This window comes from Cyprinodon tularosa, unplaced genomic scaffold, assembly GCF_016077235.1.
Source record: "Cyprinodon tularosa strain WSP-4 unplaced genomic scaffold, ASM1607723v1 ctg222, whole genome shotgun sequence".
Lineage (NCBI taxonomy): Eukaryota > Metazoa > Chordata > Actinopteri > Cyprinodontiformes > Cyprinodontidae > Cyprinodon > Cyprinodon tularosa.
Window position 1 is genome coordinate 1,594,610 of NW_024038830.1, and position 15,258 is coordinate 1,609,867.

Below are 15,258 nucleotides of genomic sequence, written 5' to 3' on the forward strand. Positions count from 1 at the left end.
GTGGAAAGGGAGGGCAGCTTAATGGCATTAGATGAGAAGGCAGATAGTTCAAATGTCAGAAAGGACTGCATCGCACCAGTTTAAACAAAACTTTGGTTGTTTTTTAAACAACTGAGGCATCCTGGATTGCACTGCCCCATTGTGTGCATGACTTTTTGACTTTTTGGGGTTAAAAATAGCTCTGTAGAGTTGTACATAGTGTAGCAAAACATCTAGATATGAGAGGGTTATATTTTTTTACGTACTTTGATCCCACGTGGTTATCCCAAATAACCCCATTAAAATCCATCATCTGAAACTTGATGCCATGCTTTCCTCCATCTCCTCAGAGCACTGTGATCTCACTGTAATCCCTGAGCAAACTACTGCCAAACTCCTCCTGGGATTACAGTGCAGCTACTATCAGCAGTAGGAATATCTGACCGTAAGCATTTTTCCTTCTAAGCGTAAACTCCTCAACTCCCTCCCTTCATCTGCCCTAACTAAACTCTCCTGAATTCTAAGTTTAAAGTCACATTTAATTTCGGGTTTTGACCCATCAAATCCATCTTGATCCCCTCCTAAGTATAAAAATACAATTAACAAAGAGAAAAGCAGGAGATAACAGCTTTAGTCTGGCTTTGTACATCTTCTCTCCACATGATTCATCTTTAACAAAGGCTGCTGGAAAATACCGTTTGTCCTTCATGGCTTTCAGTATTTTTTTTGAGGAATGGTGAATACACCATCCTTTTTTAGAGCAATTATTTGTTCCTGTTTTGTTGAATCGATTCAGCAGAGTACCTGAATCTCTCAGCTGTGTTATCGACCTCTGCTTGGAGTTTTGTTCCCCTATAAAATCAGTCTTTTGTCCTTGTTGCGTCTTCAGAAGCTTACTGGCTGTAAAGTGGAGTAATTAGTGACTTTAGTTCATGGAACTGTTCAGCAGCATATACTGTAATCAATGCATTATTAAGAAATACATTATATTGAAGCTTTTAAGTGTTTTTTATTTGATTGTTTTTAAAAATGAAATTAGGGCATCAATCAAGCACAAAGTAGCAAACCCATAGTAGAGCCTTTTCTAATCTCTAAAGAATAACAGTTTTAAGAGTTGTGATAAGTAGAGCTTACAGGTGTGCTCCATGTATCTCGTAAAGACCAACGCTTCCGTTCTCTGCAGGTTTGTTTGCTGTCTCCTGACTGTGCATGCATCTTATCAAAAACAATTTTAAATCTCCTGTTTCATCTGCATTGTTTTTATCAACTATATTGACCTCAAAGGACTTCAAACTATATTTTGCACATGAAAGCAAGCGCTTAGTATCAACATAAGTTCCTGAGTTCAAAAGTTTTTTTTAAAATGGGCCACATTAGAAAGAGGGTGCAGAGGTAGCAGATATAAAAATATGCTTTGTGTTGGTCGTGCATTGAAGGTTTGTGTTGCTTTCATGCATGTGCACTAAATGAGGAGTTGTTGCCACTGTGTATTGAGGAGTCTCCTACGCACCTTTGGCAACACAATCAAATTATTTAGATTTAACTACCTACAGTCCAACTCAACAGTAGTTATAATGTGACACATTTGTAGTAAGGTTTGCAAATTGTCATCCAGGGCAGGCGCACAAACTACAGGAATACTTTTTACATTCTTTAACAACTTATTACATGAGAGTAAATTGTAGCAGTAGCTCAATTGGAGGCTTTGTGAGATGAACGTTAATTATTGGAGCAGTTGTTCTATGTAAAGGAAAACTGCAGCTAACCAGAGATGGCAAAAGTACTCACTTTCCATACTTGAGTAAAAGTACAGATACTTGTGTTAAAAAATACTCTGGTAAAAGTGGAAGTACTGATTAAACTTATTTACTCAAGTAAATGTAACAAAGTACAGGCTTGTAAATTTACTTAAAGTATAAAAGTAAAAGTAGAAACCACTTTTTTCATGCCGTTGCCTACATTTTAAATGGATGTCTGCCAATAGGACTAGATCTCCGTTGTGTTCATTTTCAATCATCTCGTCGTCCATACTACTATGCTAACGCCACCGCCACCAAGCTGCAATGATTTGCCGCGAATGAATACCGCCGAATCTGTCGATTCATCTTGTAGTGGTGCGTCAAATGCAACGTAGATTCCCATCCAATTAGATTGAATTTGGTATTGATGACGTGAAAAATAATAACGGTAACTCCTTTGAAATGATTCAAAACTAAAGTAACGAGACAATTTTTTTAAATGTAAGGAGTAGAAAGTACAGATATTTGTGTAAAAATGTAAGGAGTAGAAGTAAAAAGTCGCGATAAAAATAAGTAGTAAAGTAAAGTAAAAATATCAGAAAAATCTACTTGAGTACAGTAACGAAGTATTTGTACTTCGTTACTTCCCATCTCTGCAGCTAACACACCTATTTTGGCAGCAAACGTCAGTGACACTTCCATAAAGGATGATCACATTGACCTCATAAACATTGGGATTTTTTTTACTGTAGCAGCACCCTTATTAGTGGTCGTTACTAAGACAATTTAGTGTCGAAGGACTGCTGCATAGAGAGGCAGCCATCATGGGTTCAATTCTTTGCCTAATCACCTCCTACCTGCTTTCTCTGCCCATTTCCTATATGGTGATTGTGAATAAAGGCCACTTTTGCTGGAAAACATCTTAAAGAGAAAAGGTTTTATTGCTGATCAGCCCAAGATCTGTTTGCACCACCATTGGAATCAAGCATAAGTGGAGTGGTGGCGTAGAGCTTGGAATTCTGAGGTTCTGAGTTCGAGCCCCATTCCCACAGACTGCCACTCTGAGCAAGACCGTTAAGCTTACACCATGGCAGCCCACTGCTCGCCAATGGGATGGGTTAAATGCAGAGGTACATTTCTTCAATGTGAGATCAATAAAGTTCAGTTATTATTATTATAACTGGCAATTAGATTGAACCTTGACTCACTAGTCAAAACATTTAAACAACATGCTTAGGATAACATCTCATTTGGGTCCTTTGTCAGGTTTCATAATTTTTTTTTTTTTTTACAGTTTCCTGTCTGGCAATGTGGCGATAAGAAGAATTACCTTGATGCCAAAAAGAGCCTAACAGATTTCGCTTTCATAAGTGGAGCAGTACGGCTATCGCCATAGTGTTCCGCTTGATTAATGCATATAAATAGCTTTATTATAATTTATGCAGGGAGTATTACAGATTATATGGACACTGCAATGTTAATAGAACAGGAAAGGAAAAAAAAGATGAAATAAAGAGGAGATAAAAGGGAGATATTGATAAAACATCTTTATTCTTTTTTATTTGTTTATTACCCATTCAGATATAGACTTCCTAACACTTGTCCTGTTTTATAAAACAGGCGCGCTCCAAAACTTAAAGTTGTATATTCTCCATCAGGTTTAGACAGCAGAGTTCCTAAAGAAGCCCATACCATCACACCCCTACCAAAACATCAGACTGTCAGTACAATGTTCTTTGTCTAAAATGCTATAAGTTTTATGTTAAAGTCAACTTCATAATAGCTAGCTTTTGTGTGTCTATATTATTTGGTGCTTCCTGGGTGAGTCAATGAGTACTTGGAGTATTTCTGGTAAGCCAAGCATATCAAGCGGCTAGATTGCATTGTTCTGCATTTCCTTCAATTGTTATATAATTGCAATAACCAGTTTTAGAACAAAACTTTTTCTCAACTGTTTTTAAGGTTTTTCAAAGTGGTACATGAGTAGTATTTGTTTATTTGTATATTCTATTGCCAGAAAAGTTCTACATAGGTTAGGTTTTGCTTTAGCAGATCTGCCTAGTGCAGCTAGAACTCAATTTTCAAAGGAAATTTTGTTTTTTTTGTAACGACTAATACATGATTTAACATGGCTTCACTTTTTCAAACAGTGGTGGTTTTGTTTGGATTGATTATTTTCCTTTAAGAATTAAGTACTAATTTCAAAAATTTATTTTGAAATTGGTAAATTAGTATTTATTTTTTTTTCATTAAAATTATTTTTTTTTTAAACATTTCAAACAGATCAGTTGGACAAATGCAAAATGAGTGTGGGTGGTAAAAAAAATATGATGTTAGGTTTTAACTAGATTATAGATTTTCTTACTTACTAAGTAATTAAATAAGTTAGATAGGAGTTCTGCTTCCTGTTTCTCTTTTCATCTAGAATGTGGAAATATTAGCTTTTTCAACAACACACATTTAAACCTTCTGGAAAAATACCAAAATTATTAAGCGAAATCATCAAAAGCGCAATGACAGAGGAGTCCAGTAATAGTGTCTGGATGTATTGTTTTCCACAAGGTCAAACATTGAAAGAAGACTCCTGAAAGATAACACCCCAGCTGATAGATAGGGCCCTGGATGGAGAAGCCTAATGTGCTCCCTACAGAGCTGCAGAGTCATGTACAGGTGCTGGTCATAAAATTAGAATATCATGAAAAAGTAGATTGATTTCAGTAATTCCATTTAAAAAGTGAAACTTGTATATTATATTCATACATTACATACAAACTCATATATTTCAGATGTTTATTTTGTTTAATTTTGATGATTACAAATGACAACAAATGAAAATCTCAAATTCATCATATCAGAAAATTAGAATATTACTGAAGACCAATAAAAACAAAGGATTTATAGAAATGTTGGCCAACTGAAAAGTATGAACATGAAAAGTATGAGCATGTGCAGCACTCAGTATTTAGTTGGGCCTCCTTTGGCCTGTATTACTGCAGCAATGCGGCGTGGCATGGAGTCGATCAGTCTGTGGCACTGCTCAGGTGTTATGATAGCCCAGGTTGCTCTAATAGTGGCTTTTAGCTCTTCTGAATTGTTGGGTCTGGTGTATTGCATCTTCTTCTTCACAATACCCCATAGATTTTCTATGGGGTTAAGGTCAGGAGAGTTTGCTGGCCAATTAAGAACAGGGATACCATGGTCCTTCAACCAGGTACTGGTAGCTTTGGCACTGTGTGCAGGTGCCAAGTCCTGTTGGAAAATGAAATCTGCATCTCCAAAAAGTTGGTCAGCTGCAGGAAGCATGAAGTGCTCTAAAACTTCCTGGTATGTGGCTGCGTTGACCCTGGACCTCAGAAAACACAATGGACCAACACCAGCAGATGACATGGCACCCCAAACCATCACTGACTGTGGAAACTTTACACTGGACTTCAAGCAACGTGGATGAAGTGCCTCTCTTCTTTTCCTCCAGACTCTGGGACCTTGATTTCCAAAGGAAATGCTAAATTTACTTTCATCAGAGAACATGACTTTGGACCACTCACCAGCAGTCCAGTCCTGTTTCTCTTTAGCCCAGGCAAGACGCTTCTGACGCTGTCTGTGGTTCAAGAGTGGCTTGACACAAGGAATGCGACAGCAGAAATCCATGTCTTTCATACGTCTGTGTGTGGTGGTTCTTGAAGCACTCACTCCAGCTGCAGTCCACTCTTTGTGAATCTCCCCCACATTTTTGAATGGGTTTTGTTTCACAATCCTCTCCAGGGTGCGGTTATCTCTCTTGCTTGTACACTTTTTTCGACCACATCTTTTCCTTCCCTTCGCCTCTCTATTAATGTGCTTGGACACTGAGCTCTGTGAACAGCCAGCCTCTTTAGCGATGACCTTTTGTGTCTTGCCCTCCTTGTGCAAGGTGTCGATGGTCGTCTTTTGGACAACTCTCAAGTCAGCAGTCTTCCCCATGATTGTGTAGCCTATAGAACTAGACTGAAAGACCATTTAAAGGCTTTTGCAGGTGGTTTGAGTTAATTAGCTGATTAGAGTGTGGCACCAGGGGCCATCAATTTTGAACCTTTTCACAATATTCTAATTTTCTGATATGATGAATTTGAGATTTTCATTTGTTGTCATTTGTAATCATCAAAATTAAACAAAATAAACATCTGAAATATATGAGTTTGTATGTAATGTATTAATATAATATACAAGTTTCACTTTTTAAATGGAATTACTGAAATCAATCTACTTTTTCATGATATTCTAATTTTATGACCAGCACCTGTATGCTGCTGGGAAAAGCTGAAACATGGCCGAAAGCTTTAAAGGACTGTAAGGAAGTTAGAAAACATGACAAATTTTTTGAAGGAAATGCCTCACTGAATCTGCTCAGATCTACCTGGGTTTTATTTGAAGTAAACAAATACAATCTCAGGTTTCATTCACTTTAGCTCTTAACATATCATTTGAGTGCCCTTGTTCAGTTGGCTGATAATTAGAAGTCTATGCTTTGCTTTACACAGACTGTCACTCTGTATTACCCTCAGGGGTGCACCGCACAATGAGGACAACAAAAGGACTTCCCCTCCACCAGGACATATTTATCTAGCTGCTCCCTCCTTTCAGCAGTCGCAGCAGAAAAATAACACACAATTCCTCTGATGTCAAGCCCAATTCCATCCGACTGCATTGAAGCATTCATTTCAGCCTTTTTGGGTTTTTCACCGTCTGCAGAACCTAAATGCTTTCAATGTGCAACAGGTTTGTCTGACTGAAGCCATCATTAACATACAGTGTCTGCAGCCTTTAAGCTTCTGCCACTGCCTTATGCAACTGCTGGGATGTTTATCACACTGTGGAAAGGTTGGATGAGATGTGGGTGGAGGGGTGTTGCCTTTGGTCAATCGGATTACAAGCAGTTCCCAGAGGTCACTCTTCTTTGCAGCATGTAGTGGGTCTAAGTGCTTCTTGCTGCATGGCACTTCAATATACAATCAATAATTATGATGCCGTTGTCAGGACGATGACTGATGAGACTAAGGGGATTGTACTCTGGGCAACTTTAGCTGCACATTCAGGGCGGGCGTGTCACAGGTTACTGAAGGTGCAGATATTTAGAGATACTGGATATAAAAGCTTAAGGCCCGTATTGCTGCTCCTGTTGAATCCTGGTCTGAGGCTTTAGTGTTCATGGGTCAGTTCTGTGGTCTGATCTATTGTTAATGACGGAGGAGGAAGCAGAAGGGAAAGGAAGGGTGGTGAGGCTTTTTAGAGGAAGCAAAAGGAGGGACAGGACATTCTGACCCTTTTGGTCTCCTGTCCATCAGTCTGCATCCTCCACGGCTGACCCTCAAGGTCTCTGTTTTAACCCTAAGCCCCACACACCCAATATTCAGCCCAGCAGAAGAACTCTGCCTATTTATAGCAGCAACCACAGGCCTTGAGAAGCAGAGAGCAGGAGGAGGAGTTCCATCTGTGGATGCAGAAACTCTGACTTGTAAACAGCACACTGGAGTCTAGTTGCTTCAGAATGGATTTTAGAGCATGCACTTATATTAATGTTTATGTTCACTTGGTTTACTTTTCCAGTCAGAGACACCAAGTCTGCTGCTTCATAAATAATAATAATTTAAAAAAACACATGGCTTCTTCAGACCCACAGTCCAAAAAAGTTCAACTCCCTCTTTCCTCCAGGTTTTAAAATGTATGTTATAAGAGTAAAATAAAATATGTGAGATTTAGCACAGTACTGTTTATCTCATCTTGTTTCACAAGAGTTCAAATACAAAGAAAATCCAAAAGGATGAGGATCCAGGGGTGATGCTGAGAAACTAGTCCATGCATTTGTTACTTCAAGTCTGGACTATTGTAATTCTTTACTATCAGGAAGTCCACAAACTGTACTGTAGTTAAAAGCTTTCAGCTGATCCAAAAAGCTGCAGCCAGAGTTCTAATGAAAATTAAAAAGAGAGATCATATCTCTCCTATTGTGGCCTCTCCTAATTGGCTTCCTGTTAAAACCAGAATGGAATTTAAAATCCTCCTTCTCATTTATAAAGCCTTAAATGGCCAAGCTCCATCTGATATCAGAGATATGATTGTTCCTTATGTTCCTAACAGAGAACTTTGGTTTCTAGATTTTCTAAAAATAGAATGGGAGGCAGATCTTTTAGTTATCAGGCTCCTCACCTGTGGAACCAACTACTAGTTTTAGTCCGTGAGGCAGACACCCTGGCTACTTTTAAGGGGGAGAGCTTTTTCTATACGGTAGTTATGCTGCTATAGGCTTAGACATCTGGAGGACATAGGGACCCCTTTTCTTCATTCTATCTCCATTCTCACAGTCTGCATAATTTTTTTGTTCGATCTCTAACGTCCTGCTCTCTCTACTTTTCCTCATAGTAGCTTCATCTGGTCTGTTCCTGTTTGGCTGTGATGCCATCCTGGAGAGAAATATCAGCTGTGCTGCTTCCATTAACACCTTTGTTTATATATATTGGAGATCAGCCTGTTTTCAGTGTGGTCCTGTTTCTCTGACTGTGACTAACTGTATGTACTATCTTCATCCTCTGACATGGGAGCTTACTCGGAGCTTGTCTGCCTGGCTGTGTGTTTCCGGGATGAGTCCGCCTGTGGGGCTGGTTGACAGTTGCCATTTGTATCTCTGCTTCTGTCTCCTTGAACCCCAGTCGACGTCGGCAGATGGCCGCTCAGACCAATTCTAGTTCTGGTGGAGGTTTCTTCCAGTTAAAAGGGAGTTCCCTCTCCGCTGTCCCTACAAGCATGCTTAGTGTGAGGGATTGCCTTAAAGTCAATGAGTCGATGCAATTAACTGGTTTTCCTTAGATAGAAAACTTTGAATTAATTTGAAAATATAATCTAGTTGAATTGTAAAGTGCCTTGAGATGACATGTGTTGTGAATTGATGCCATAGAAATAAACTGAATTGAATTGATTACATCTAAAATTCAGACTTAAGTTTTGAATGTGATTCACTACATTTAAAGGAGGTGCTAAAGGTTTATGATTTAAAAGAACAGCCTCTTTGTCATGGTGTAGGTAAAGTGATGCCCACAGTCGCCATTTTCTTACTCAGGAGGATGGATTAACCAAGTGAACTGAGACCAGGGGGCTTTCTCATTAAACCGGCTTAGTTGGTGAAGCCTGGTTTATTTTGATAACATTTGGGTTTTCTAAAGCTGTCTGCTCTGAATCTGGCTGTTTCTATAGTAACTGACCTAATGAACTTAGGCTGGTCAGGAACAGCTTTAGAGCTGACCAAGGTCCGAATTTAGAACATTTTTAAGGAAACTAAAGCTAAAGCAGAAGTGTGTTAGCAATCATCATGATAATTGCCATCCAAAAGGTTCTGAAAGTAAGGAAGGAGTTAGAAAAGGGAAGCAGGAGACTACCTGTTCTAGTCCAGTTAGCATAGAGACCTCCTGATGCCCCTATAGCTGCAGCATAGGGAGGGATTGAGGAATTGTTAAAGAATCAACGACAAAATTGAAGCAAAAATCGTCACTGCATACTCCTTCAGGAGGAGGTTGTCTTGCAAGTCAATGAGTGGATGCAGTCAACTGGTTTTCCTAACCAATCTGACAGTATTTTCTTTGAGATGCCTTGAGAGGACGTGTTGTGAATTGATGCTATATATATATAAACTGATTTAAATTGCATAGCAGATATGTGGTTGTTCACAGTCCTTTGCTTGACAGACCATACAAGCACGGCCAAGCCCATGGAGTTCAACAAAAATACATTATTTTGCGTCATGTATGATATGTAACACATGGAAACCACCTCATCTTCCTATGCTTTAGGTTTTATAAGAGAGAGCTTCAGCTGTTCACTTCATGTGTGTAACTTTTGATATTTGCAGTTCTCTTCAAAAGATTTAAACCCAATTTGACAAGCATCATCCATGTTTGTGTCTGTTGCTTAATGATGTTCATAGGCTGTCCAGTCTCAGTACAGCAGATCATAGTTCCCTTCCTGAAGAGTAGTTCTTATTGTTGACCCAGTGAAAGGTGAAGAGAATATGAGCTAAGAACAGGAGGTTGGAGAAACAATTTGTCTGATTTGGAGGGTGCACAGCATCCAGTATCTTAACTGGTTAAAATTACCCTTTCATCTTCTAAGAAAGTTTATTTCACCTGACCACCTTAAATGGACCTCAGCTCTCCCAGAGAGCAGCTTCAATCATACCCTAACTGTTCCTCAGACACTTTGCAGAGAATAGCACATGTTAGCCAGTAGTGTAGTCAGGCAGGGTGGTCCTCCTACAGCCTTTGTTACTTCTCCTTTTTTCTTTGACTTCGACAGTTAAATGTAACAAAAGAAGTCAAAACAAAGAAATTATGGGAAAAATAGTTTCCTTTTTAGGTCAGTATGGCCTCTTTGGCTATTTAAGATATGTGCCATTAAAATATGAGATCATCTTTGGAAATTATTTACAATTATATCTATCAAGGGTTTGTATCTTCATGTCACAAAATCCAGCATCATGTGTGCGCCTAAAATGACATAACGGGGGGTGCAGGGACACTGTGCAGGCTGAACATCATATCGAACCTTTAAAGCAACAACCGCTTGAGTTTAACATCTTTTTCAGAGAAAATATATATATATTTTCAATCTCAGCAACATAATGCACCTGCTATCTTGGTCAGTGACATACTCAATAGTTAAAGGGTTGATAAAATGTTATTCCCAGAGATAAATTGAGAAATCAAACAGCTGAAATCTTTTTGAATGTTAAAGTGAAACACTGCTCGGCTGATCTAAATACAGTCACAGTGTGATGGAAAAACACCGGTGATGCAACACAAAACAACACTCCAACTAGACTCCCCAAGCTCATTTATTTTCACCAATAATAATAACCAATAATCATTAATTTGCTACTGTTTGCATAATGCTAAACAATACATACGGCATAATGCTCTTATCTTTACAAGAAACTGTGTGTTTATAAAACAGTGCCACTGGTTTGTATATAACCAAAGGATTAGTGATCCTAGAGCTCACACACCTTTGTAGTTACTCTTTTAGTGGCTGGTTTTGTGACAGACTTAAGTTGTTTTCAGATGTTGCTTTTTTGGGGGGTCCAAACTATTCTCCTTTGTCCATTATTGGGCACAGGCTCCCTCTGTGTGACTACGCTCACTGATGTACGCATCCAGACATCCAGTGTGACTGTGTCCCAGCCTGCCTATCAGGCCGCAGCAGCAGATGAAGCACATCTTTGTTTAACTGAACGGTTTCATTTATTGGACTCTGGCTGCTCTCTGACTCCCTCTGTCTGTTTCTGCAGATGATCCCATGTCTGGCCTGTTTAGGAAACCCATGATGGACGACGGTGACGTGTACACCTCCCTGCTGTCCAATCAGAGCTTCACAGCCAGCCGGGAAGCCTCCTACCTGTCGGACGACCTGAAGCCCTCAAACCACTCTCCCTCATCTGCTCTGGATGACTTCACCACCGACACCTATAGCTTCACCTCCAAAACCAAGGCGTCCAACTTATCCGACAACAGCCCAAAATCCCTGCTGGGCTCCGACAAGACAGAATCCTACAACTACATGGATATCAGCCATGGGGAGGAGCATCATGGCAGCAGGGGCTCAGCTGACCATGACCTACTGGGGAGCTACATGGATAAAAACCCTGGAGGAGATGAAGAAGATGATGACGAGAACCTCGGTCCAGCACTAGGTTCCCACTCCTTCCCCTATGTGGAGGATCCATCTGACGAGGAAATGAATGACTTCCGCTCCTTCCGGAATCTGGGCGGCACCCCCCAGTCGGCCAGCCCAGTAAAGATCACCCTGACTGGGTCCCAACCTGCTAAAGCTGAGCCCCAGCAGCTCCCCCCTCTGGTCGGCGTGTCCGAGCATGAAAACGTCCTGAGTGTGGGTCAGCAGGGTGTTCCCACAGTGACCCTGTCGGAGCCAGAGGACGACAGCCCCGCCTCCACTCCTAATGCTTCCCCAACAAGTAGGTTCTGAGCAGATTTATACCCAAACATCTGGGTCATGTAATAAATGTCCCACATAGCTCATTTTTTTTGTTTTTAAGTTTATGGTACTCTAACTTCATAGAAACTAAGAAAAGACAGTTATCTTAAAATAGTTTTAAATGTTAAATAGCTAAAGCTTGTTCATGTACCTGTAGTGAAACTGATGTGCTAGGTTACTATTATTAATAACAATAAGATTTACTCCCTATGGATTGCAAAAATAAAAGCTCAAACACTAATTGTACAGATTTAAATTAAAACAAGAGGAAGTTTTAATAATAATAATAATCAATCCAATTTATACCGCACTTTTCATTAACAAAAATCTCAAAGTGCTACACAGTGCAAATAAAATCAAAGATAAAAATCAACTTGCTTAAATAAAAAAGTCTTCAAGCCTCTTTTAAAATCAATCAGTGGTTGTGGAGCTCTCAAATGATCTGGGAGAGAGTTCCAGAGACGGGGGCAGCGACAGCGAAAGCCCGATCTCCCATGGACCTTAATCTGGAGCGAGGAAGGTGATGGAAGTTGCAGTCTTGTGATCATAGAGATCTGGTGGATGAATGTGGAGTGAGAAGGTCCTTCAGATAATCCGGTGAGGATGCGTTTAAACACCAAAACTACAATGTTTGAAGTATATTAGCTGATTAAAGGTTAGGCTTATCAGAGTCTTTACAGGTACCTAAAACATAAAATGGATTTGTAGTTTTATTTAGACCAACATCACTTTTCCAGCAACAGAAAACCTCCTTTGAAGAACAAGCAGGTCCTGAATCAGCCTGTCTGTGCTCACTTATTTATGAAGACACAGGATAAAACTAAACTATCTTTTTTTTTTTTTTATGAAGATTCATTTTTTTCCCTAGCTCAGAGGCACATCAGATATCACCTTTTGTTCTTAGATGTCTGCTCATAACTGATTAACTGAAATCACTGCGTGAGACCACAAGCTGCAAGCATTTAGTTTGTTCAATTCTCATGATTTTTTAACCGTGTTTCACATCTTGACTTTATGGGACTTTAATGGAGGTCACCTCCCAGAGAGGGAGATTAAAAACAATGCTTGTTATGTAAAGATATATGTAATTTATCATTTTTATTGTGAAATGTAACTCTGCTGACAGAATTGACAGAAAATTATATATTTTTTATTTTATTTAACTTTCTGACAAATTAAATTTAAAGAAATATACATTTTGTGTAAGTTAAATTAGATAATTTATTTCGAACAATGTTGATACAATTGGCATTTCTACATGATCTTTTTTATGTTTACTGTTCACTACATGTGTCTGAATGTTTAAATCAGGATTTCCAAGAACAAAAATATCTCACTGAGGACACAGGAGTCTGAAAAACTCATCTATCAAATATGATTTAATTAGCTTTAAAAGGTTTGGTAAAAACTTGAATTAAATCACTTAATCTGATTTCATCGAAAAAACAAAACCATTCAGAGATTATATTGTAAAGCCATAATGCCCAGCTCTATTGCAAGCAGTTCCTAAACACATCTGATGGAACACATCTGCTGTCCCAGCCACAAAGGTAACAAAAACTCCCTTTACCACAAGGGCAATAAAATTAACAATGGAGATAACTATATTTACGCTACAGTTTCTTGCAAGTCGTTAGGAATTGGTGAGAATACAAACTTCATATTGACTGTCTGTTCGTTACCCTAGATTCGTTTTATTACTGTCAGAGCCAAGCCGACAGGTTCCATACACTAGAAAAAACCTTACCAGTGGAACAAGACAATTTACATTTAAAATAAGAAAAAATAATTGTATTGTCTTTCAAATTGTCTGTCTACTGTATTTCAAATTACCGGTAATACTATCTAACTAAATTTATTTAAGAGTAAAAATACTCATTCCATTTAGAAATCATCTTATTTACCTACTCAAATTAAGGGTAAATACACTTAATTAAAGAAATGTTCACTTATTTTTAGATCATCAAGGCAGGTTTAGGAAAAGTGTGAAGGCTTTGCATAATCATGTTGATTTTTTTTTTAAAGAACCTTTTTAAAAGTTTAAAACCATCAGAAAATGTAAACCATACAGACTACATACAGACTAATCTACTTTATGTTCAGAAATATTTCATGTTTTGAATAACTCACTTGAGTATTCTTCAAGGTAATATCCTGTTGGATGTGGTGTTTTGTTGCAGACAGAACTTTAAACTTTAAATGAACAATTTTGGGTAGATTTTTCTTAATATTGCAGACGACAAAAGCCTTCCTTTAATTGGTTGTTAGTTTGTTGCAATTAAAAAACTGGTACTGGGGTGTTAGGATCAAATACCTTTAATAATGAAAGGTATGTCTATTAGGGCAGACATGATGCCCAGCCTCTGTGTGATTACACACATCAGATGCCACATGGTTATCTTGAATTAAAGAGAAGGAGCTGTGACGGGCTCACAGAAAAACCTTAACAAGGAAAAACAAAGAACCAAACAGAACAGGGATGAGGAGCCACTTGGGGGAGAACTGAGAACCAGGGACCATATAAACACTGTGGAAAAAAGAAATAGATAATAATCAAAATAATTGAAACTAAAAACTTGCCGAAACAGAACTAAATCTATTGTGCATCAGATTTAAACATACTGTTCTATAAATTATGCCACATTTAGGCCTAGAGGAGCCAGTCATGGTTTTAACTCTAGGCTGATGACACTGCTGTGTATTATGGATTTAAATAGTGCAGGTTTTCTCCATCTTTCAAAATTAAATAGATTTTTCTGTTTTATGGGGTTATCAAGACACTTCTGCAATCTATTTTCTGTTTCATGTGTTAACAGGAAAACAATTTTCCTCTGAGGAGATGTTCAAGGTTGAGTCTGGAAAGCCTGCAGCCTTCAGAAGCAACCCTGGCCCACAACCCAGCAGCAGGGACAACGAGGGCAGCAGTGCAGAGTCCGGAGACTCTGAGATCGAGCTGGTCTCTGAAGACCTTCCCAAGGCCAGTAGCAACCCATTTACTGAGGCTCCAAAGGGCAAGGGTACCTCCAGCCTGCCCAACAACCCCTTTGATAGCCCCCCTGTTACCAAGGCTGGCATTGGCCTTGCTGGCGGCCCTGCCCCACCCACAGCCTACAGCATTTTAAGGGAGGAGAGAGAAGCAGAGCTTGACAGTGATCTTGTCATCGAGTCTGCCTCTGAAGAGAGCCCCAAGAGGGAGCAGGGCGTCGGAGGCCCCAAACAGGGAGCCATCCCTCCATCGCCTCTGGTCTGCTCCACCAGCCCTCCCCGCAGCACCCCTGAGGCTGCGCCAGTCCAGCCACTGATTTCTGAAAAGGCCAAGAACCCTATCAAAGCAGAAGAGGATCGTCCCAGCAAGCCTAAGCCTCCAACCGCTGCTGTGCCTCCAGAGGTGAGATCAGAAAAGCCTCAGCAGGATGACACGCCCCTCCAGCAGGGTAAGGGAGAGCTGGGAAAGCCTGCTGTAACCATGATGTTGGAGGGCTTCAACAAACAGAAAGGTTAGTGCAGAAATCTACTTCCAATTCAA

General features: G+C 39.5%; 1 protein-coding gene across 1 annotated transcript in view; it reads left to right on the forward strand.

The window, feature by feature from the left end:
• The window catches only part of rtn1a (reticulon 1a), a 29,541-nt gene that overhangs the window by 3,839 nt on the left and 10,444 nt on the right, over positions 1 to 15,258 (forward strand). The window contains exons 2-3 of the mRNA XM_038286182.1: positions 11,029 to 11,712; positions 14,549 to 15,229. Of these exons, the coding sequence (XP_038142110.1) occupies positions 11,029 to 11,712; positions 14,549 to 15,229 (1,365 nt within the window). The remainder of the gene's footprint in view (positions 1 to 11,028; positions 11,713 to 14,548; positions 15,230 to 15,258) is intronic.